Source organism: Pollicipes pollicipes, unplaced genomic scaffold (genome assembly GCF_011947565.3).
Source record: "Pollicipes pollicipes isolate AB1234 unplaced genomic scaffold, Ppol_2.1 Scaffold_7231;HRSCAF=8579_pilon_pilon_pilon, whole genome shotgun sequence".
NCBI lineage: Eukaryota > Metazoa > Arthropoda > Thecostraca > Pollicipedomorpha > Pollicipedidae > Pollicipes > Pollicipes pollicipes.
The window spans coordinates 19312165-19319663 of record NW_023597034.1 but is presented as its reverse complement, the minus strand read 5'-3'; the positions used below and the strand labels follow the sequence as shown (position 1 = coordinate 19319663).

General features: G+C 48.1%; 1 protein-coding gene across 1 annotated transcript; it reads left to right on the top strand.

Moving 5' to 3' along the window:
• The first annotated feature begins 139 nt into the window (after positions 1 to 139).
• ND-MLRQ (NADH dehydrogenase (ubiquinone) MLRQ subunit) lies at positions 140 to 6081 on the top strand. The gene is made up of 3 exons (XM_037234471.1): positions 140 to 321; positions 5300 to 5446; positions 5844 to 6081. Exons 1-3 carry the CDS (start codon positions 280 to 282, stop codon positions 5895 to 5897), a joined length of 243 nt encoding a protein of 80 aa, XP_037090366.1. The 5' UTR covers positions 140 to 279; the 3' UTR covers positions 5898 to 6081.
• The last annotated feature ends 1418 nt before the right edge of the window (positions 6082 to 7499 follow it).

The window sequence follows — 7499 nt, the reverse complement described above, 5'->3', positions numbered from 1 at the left end:
TATTTTTCAGATTCATGAGGCCTTTATTTTATGTAAATCACAAAAGAAAACTCAAAGCATGATATAAAATAAATTAGATTTCAGTTCAAAAATATTTCTGCCGTATCGAGGCGGTTTTCACAATCAGCTGATAACTCTCTTGCTCAAGTTCTTGCCTGCGTTCTTCAGCCAGCGGTGACGATAGGTGTATCGGGCACGCCACATAAAGCGTTGCATTGCATTGGATCGACCGTCCAGTTGGCACATTTTATCGTTCAGATACTGCAATTGTTGTCAAAGATGCAGGGGCTGAGTGCTACCAGCTTGAAGAGGCATCCAGCTGTAAGTTCAGTGTCGTGTTCAAGCTGCCGTCCCCTCTTGAGGCATTTACATTTATTATCCGTCCATGTACGAAACAGGAAATAATCGCAAGCCGGGTTTTTTAATTGGCTAGCGAAATCCTCGAATTCAATTTTAGTGCTCCTATTTTTGTTACTGGGTCGCCAGTGAGGTTTTATTTTGCTTGGTGCATATGTACCATCCTGAAAATGGTGGTCGCTAGGAGACAGTTTTAGCACGTACTAGAAGATGGTTAGAGTAGTGACAATTTCGCATTCCAGGAATGGCTAAATTTTAGATATTTTACCTGATGTAACATGAACATTCTGTGCATTAATTATTTTTAAGAGTAGACAACATGGTTCAATTAAGCAGTTAATTATATCACCTTGTCAACATAGGAATTCTAACTGTGTAGCAGAGTACATATGAATACTGGTTAGATGATGCAGATGCAGCAAGGCTGTCATGTTTTTAATTTTTATTTTACCCTATCATGTCATTTCAAGGCCATGAATGCCATTAGCCACTGCCACAAGGCAATTTGCTGCTGCTTTTTGAAATGCCAATGTTGCAGACCTATGGTTTATTGGCTGACATAGCTACTAAATCTGAAGTATCTTTAAAGGAGTTTGCTAACAAGTAAGAAGATATTTTACACTGACGGGCAGTATCTGAAGTTTGGTTTTGGCTTGGAGGAGAGAACAAAAATATTAAAACCATGGCTTGTAGTGAGAACAAAATCCAAGCAAATTTGCACTGCATTCACAGCTGACACTAGAGGACATTCTTTGGCAGCAGAAGACAGTGAAAACCATGGTCTAGCAGGTCTCAGTGATTCCCATAGAAATTGGCTGCTTGCAATTCTTAAATTATCTAGCTTCCTAAGTAGGTGCTTCCTTCCTAAGTCTATGCTGGCACCTGCTGTATTTTTTAAGCTATGGAGCTGAGTTGTTGGTATTGATAATTGTATTGTAAAGGTATCAGTCCCAATGAGGGCTGGTAGAAGCAGATGCATAAAATGTGCACATGCTGCATCATTCTCCAGATCACATAATGCTAAGTTTATGATTGAAATGTCATGCAAGCCACGATATAGATAGGAGCATCTTGAGCATGGTAGTTAGGGCATCAACATTCCAGCCAAGGTACAATCCTTCTCACCCAGAGGAAAGATTCTGGGCAATGTTATACCCATCTAGGCTTTTACTGACCTAGATGTACTCAATTTGGGAACAAGTAAAGTTCCCTATTTGGCTGGATAGGATGCTAGCCCCCCCTCCCCAACTTTGAGAAAAAACTTGGCGAAAATCATGGAGAATGTGGTTTGCACCATTTCTTTGGGATAAAACATTTCTCTGCTCACTCTTTCCAGGAAGTTCTGTGCAAAACTTCACCTGGGACATAAGTCTGCTGAGTGATCGGGGCTCGGAGGCCATTGCAGCATGGTGGAGGAATTATTTTCTCCTCACGGGAGCACCAGCCGCATAAAGTTAGCATTACTACATCTACCCACCGACGTTGTGTCTGATACAATACTTTTCTCAGTGCATGGCACTGAGCTAAATTTATATATTGCCTTTATCTACACCAACCAGTTGCACTATCACTGCTCCTCGCACGGCTCCTCCAAAGCAAGGTCAGTAGGCTGGTAGGCTACATAAATGTCATGGCAATGACATTTATTGGTTTTGATATTGCTTTTCAGGATCTTATTGATTTTGTAAAAAATAGTGGCTGGCAAAACCCAGTTTAAGTGAAAGGTAGATTTCAAAAGATGTAAGTAATCGTATAAATACACCAGTAAAAGTTATGTTCAACAGAGAACAAGAAGCCCTGCTTTAGCTTTATACTCATGTCATGATTCCCTGGCGACAGTCGGTAGATCCATAGCAAAAAATTCCATGTTTTTGTTCCATGTCCCTTTTATGCATCTTCATCACAGTATTCAGCTCGGATTTCTTGGTGGAGAAGATGCCTTCTCTCCAATGCTAAATCCTCCCCAAGAGGGGGAGACTCGCAGAGCCGTGGTTTGCCGTGCGCCCAAGCGAGTGTTTGGGATGGTGTTTGACGTCACCATTATATGTTCTACACAATACACATGTTTGATAGTTTCAAATGCAATGTTAATAAAAGTGTTAGTTATAAAAAAGACAAAATGATTTATTTATCAATATATAATTAATTCACCCTATATTTAGAGGTACATGTAAGTGTGACATCATATACTTTTGTATCAATTTTCTTGTGTTACAATGATTTCTGTGTGCAGCCCAGAAACATTTAATTGTGCCATGTACGAGATATTCTCTGTGTTTCTCCCTGGTCCGTCCAGAGGCACTTGTTGTTTCGAGTGCGGGCACGGGTCCGGTGTATGAGCGCGTTGGTGTCGTTATTGGACGGTAGGTGGTTTAAACATGCGCTGGTGAGCAGCAGCAGACCTGGGCACTGAATGCATTGGAAGGCAAGATTATGTGTGATATGGTAGAGAGATTCGGCTGTAACCCGCAATTAGTATTCGTCGTTCAGTCGTGAGTGTGGCGCGTGATGCTGTCGAAGTTGCAGGAACAGCTTGCCTCCATCGCTCACAGAGAGCAGTTTTTTACATTCTGTCCATTGTATATTTGTGGAGAACAAAATGCCTTGGGGCTAAAAACACCAAGAAACACCCAAGTTTCAGACACTGCCAATGGGACAACAGAATGTAAAGATTTGGTGTGAGGAATTAGAAGTGAAATTAGAACACTTTATATGCCAACAGAGTGATGGGCTGAGGGGATAGGAGGAAAGAACCGAATCCTGTGCTTCAACATTCCTCAATAAGAATCACTGCGAGTTGGAGCAGCTAGTGATAGTCGCCTCTGGCCTGCTGCCAGTCGAGGATACATTGAACTAGGCGATGGTACTGGGGCGCGTTGTGTACGAACGGCACTTTGCTAAGTGCTCGAGCTGGTGGGCATCTGTTCCTGATGAAGGCACCAGGACCACTGAATGCATTCACAGTCACCAGCTACATGACCTCCCGCTCCCCCGCGCCAGCTTCTGCTCGAGGACGGTGTCGGCGCCGGCAGAGCAGCCGGGGTTGGTTTCCTGGGCGTTTACAGTACGGCTGTCGTCGCTGCGGATCCCTTGCCATTGGGCAGCTTCAGCATGGGTGTAGCTTGACGACCCCATTGCCAGGCAACAGCAGGGAAGGTGGCCGACATGGCCGCTCCCCTCATCCTCGACAATCTTGCCCTCGTACGGAGGTCAGTGGCACGTTGGGGGAGGAGGCCACCTCGCTCCTTCTCGCCTCTGCCTTACAAACTTATTCGTGTCCCGTGGATTAGCTGCCGATGGAGGGTGACGTTGTCGGGGTTGTGCGCGAAGTTCAGCGCTGCGTAGGCTAGAACACGCACAGCATTTGCTGGAATGCTATGTCCTGTCCTTTATCGGGGACAGCTCTGCGCCGTTGAGTTACTTGGTCGTGCAGACATTGGGAGGGAAGCGTTCTGCGAATTTCCCAGCACATTTTTGTCGTCATCCCCCGCAGCACAACACTTGGAAGTGGCCAGAATCACTTCCAACTGGAACTGGAACAATTGAGGTGGGCTTCCAGACCAGTGTTGGAAATTTTATAAAATCCTGGTAGCGGAGTACAAATTTTCTATAGTGGAGTACAAAGTTATCCAGGTGCTGCGGGTCATTACAGTTTCATTTAGGTTACCTTTGAGAGATAACACTACAGTGGGTGGTATTCAACAAAAACACTTTTTTCATGTACAGCATTTCATGTAAAGTACTATAAATAAAATGAAACATCAGTATTAAACATGGCACACTGAAACAACACAGTCTCATACTCGGTACTATGAAACACATGTGCCTATGCATGGGTCTGCAATTTATGAAAGGCTCTGTAAATACACCTCCGAAACAGAGGGTAATTACGCATCGGACTTATACACTCTCCAAAATAGCGGGTGGCTACACACCGGTCTTATACACCCTCCAAAATGCAGGGTGGATAGGATACGCACAGCCAGAGAAAAATGGTACATAAAGAATACAAATGAACGTGCCACAGACGGCCACCTACTCATGCTCCACCACGATCACGCTACTCACCCTCCACCACGGTCACGCTACTCACGCTCCACCAGCTACCTGGTTTTAAAAACAGCTAAACATTTATGCCCTCCACCTCCCGGTCAACACACGAGGCCCTGCACGTTCCAGCCCGAACAATTAGACAGGCGGCACTCTTAACCGATTTACCGAGACAGTCCAGGTACAATGCCTGGCAGACACGTGCAGGCCGGCCAAAAGGAGTCGGAGTCAGTCACTCTGCTGACTCTGGCGGATAACGCAATGTATTAATGAATTTTGATGCGCTTTAGCCGATATCATTCATCGGCTTCGTCCCCATACTTGGTGTCCACACTGTCTGCTCTGCGATTCAGACGCGGTGAAGTGGTGCCACGTTATGCTTGCCGTTTCCCTGGCAGGAAGCTGCCGGTCCCCATCTTCGTTTTATGAGTCCATTGTATTGGATGGGTGGTGGGTAGGTATGTGCGGCGAAAGTATTATCGGAAGCAATGTCATCATTGCTGATTAAGCTCATCATTCGACATATTCACCAGTATATGGCTCCCAGTTCCTTGGACCTAAAACCCGGGAACTCATTTAGGCATAGTATCTGGGTATTTAACTGTTTTAATGCCTGTGAAATGTATTTTTAGAAAAAAAACCCTTCCCCATGTTTAGAACGATAGCTCTAACAGTGTCCAATGCAGCAGCAAGAATGTTGCCGGGCTCCTGATGTCATGAACCAGCGGACCGCGTGGCGTCTCTGTGTGATCCGCGGGCCGCTCGACGTCTCTGTGTGATCCGCGGGCCGCTTGGCGTTTCTATGTGATACGCGGGCCTCCCGGCGTCTCTGTGTGGTCCGCGAGCCTCCCGGCGTCTCTGCGTAGTCTGATTGGGTGTGCCGATGTCGCAGCTGGTGCCGCTGTTCGGCGCCCTCGGCTTCGGCGTCGCGCTGGCCACCTTCTACACCATCCGGCTGGCCACGCGGAACCCGGACGTCTCCTGGCGGCGCACCTCCAACCCGGAGCCCTGGGAGGAGTACAGGAACTACCAGTACAAGGTGGGCACCGCCGACCGCTTAACCGCCGGCCACCTCAGGGCTCTGTTTTTGTTCGCCTGTTCGTCGTCGCATGGTAGCGGAAGACGCGGAAAGACAGAAAGTTCGCGTTTGATAAGGCGTTCAAAATGCTGTAACACGTAGGTGTGCTAGCGGGATCGGCACGTCTTATTTATGGCCTTGTTCCTGCTGTATCTTGCCAAATATGATAGCTCAGCTCACGAGCCAGGTGTGCATCATGTCTGCTACCTCCTTACACCAGATGTGGACATACAGCATTACCTTGGTGTGGGAATGGTGGTATTTCTCATCGACCGTATCGTTTGTGCCGAATACTGCCATGCCGTTCTGTGTCCAACGTATTCATGCCATGTGCTGACCTCGATTTATGCTTCTGCAGTTCATGAACACGGCTAACCACGACTACACCAAAAACCCGGCGCCCAAGTTCTGAGCCGGCCGTCGGCCGGGACGGGTAGTGATTGTGTGATCCCCGCCGTGTTTGTACGGCGGTGTGGCGGTGTGGGGTGGGACCGCGGCCGCCTCGGGCAGACGCCAAGGATGATCGGGTCCAAGTGGCGTGTGTCGCACGCCTGGAGCTCGAACGCCGTGACTGTCAAATATACTATACGGATGTATGTGCCTGTCTCCAATGGCGAGTCCGGTCTTCATTGACCCTGGCAGCTGTGAGGGATAGAGGATTGGTAGCGAGGTACCTCGGAGAGACGAACACGGCGGTGTCGCAGGAGAAGGACCTGGAGTCAACCGTGGCCAGCAGCCTAATCCAGAGCTCTTGCTGTGTTCGTCCCCTGTGGCGAGCAGAGGGGCCGTGGTTGCCGTCCCTACGGTACAGACGCGGTGACGTCGGAGAGGGCTTTGGAGTCGGCTGTGGGCAGTGGCGTACACAGGTGGAGCCACGGCCGCCACAGCGCGTAGTTTTGGCGTCGGAGAGAAAGGGTCGCTCTCCACAGTTGGTCGGTGTTCTTCATTCGGCAGTAGTTATCAGTTGCCTAGGATGGAGCTCATACGCACCAGTTAGGCTGCCAAATGCCGGTAAGGGCGTGCACGATGCACGTGCCCGTGCGCGCCACCATTAACATGCTTGTACGCAGGACTACGACTTGGATGCCGAATTGAGGCAAGGACTACGATTTGGGCACCGAACTGGGGCAGCAATGCTACTTGGGTTATACGCGCTACGTACTTAAAGCAACGGCGTTCTCGCATGTCACAAAACGCCGGTTACAATTAATAGTGTCCGGGTTACGTCTTCGCAGTGATGCCAGGAACCGCATGGTCTTCGGTATTTGCTCAAACACGTTTTAGACAGATGCCCTTCCGTTGATAATCCCTCTTCTCCGTTCTTTTCAATAAACACGAATGGGAAGCCATATGTACGTATGGGTGACTGTTGTACCTCCAAGCTGTTGCGCCTCTGAAGGGAAAGCAATCCTTACCCGTTTCACTTCGAACGTGTGAAAAATTAAACACCCGTCATAATAATTTCATGCGCAATGCAGGTTGATTGTAACAGCGTTGTTAGTTGAGCTGGCTCTTCAATTATCATGAGACTATAATTACATCTTGAGCGCATTCAGTGCTTAATGAGGTCACCCACACAAGGGCAGAAGCGAAGTCTGGGTAATCGGTGGGTCGGACACGGTTTATAAAGCCCCCCCCCCCCCACGCTCCCCACCCTGATGAAAGATCCCCGCCCCCAAAAAGAAGTCACCGGATAATGCCCACTTGGTTTCGAGGGGAGCACTGTCCTTTAAATCCAGGAGACACCGATAGATGCAATTCTGTGTATTTTGAAATCTATAAACTGCAGGAAGCACGTGGTAGATCGCTGCGGTCAATAAACCACCGGTGCTATTCATTTTTCAATATTTCGGTGGACTCTGAGCCGAGAGCACTTGGGGACTGCCGGACTTTTTCTGGGGTGTGCAGGGACGTCGTGAACGTAGATCTCGGATCAAAATAGGGTGGTAAATCTGCGTTCACATCAATCCGTTTTGGTCCCAGAATGATCACCTTTGTTCAGAATCCAGTAGTG

Bases quoted from the DNA above. Each gene is read 5' to 3' on its own strand.
- ND-MLRQ (XM_037234471.1), top strand. From the start codon at position 280: ATGCAGGGGCTGAGTGCTACCAGCTTGAAGAGGCATCCAGCT. The intron at 322-5,299 runs GTAAGTTCAGTG...CCGATGTCGCAG, and splicing joins GCTTGAAGAGGCATCCAGCT to CTGGTGCCGCTGTTCGGCGC. The intron at 5,447-5,843 runs GTGGGCACCGCC...ATGCTTCTGCAG, and splicing joins ACAGGAACTACCAGTACAAG to TTCATGAACACGGCTAACCA.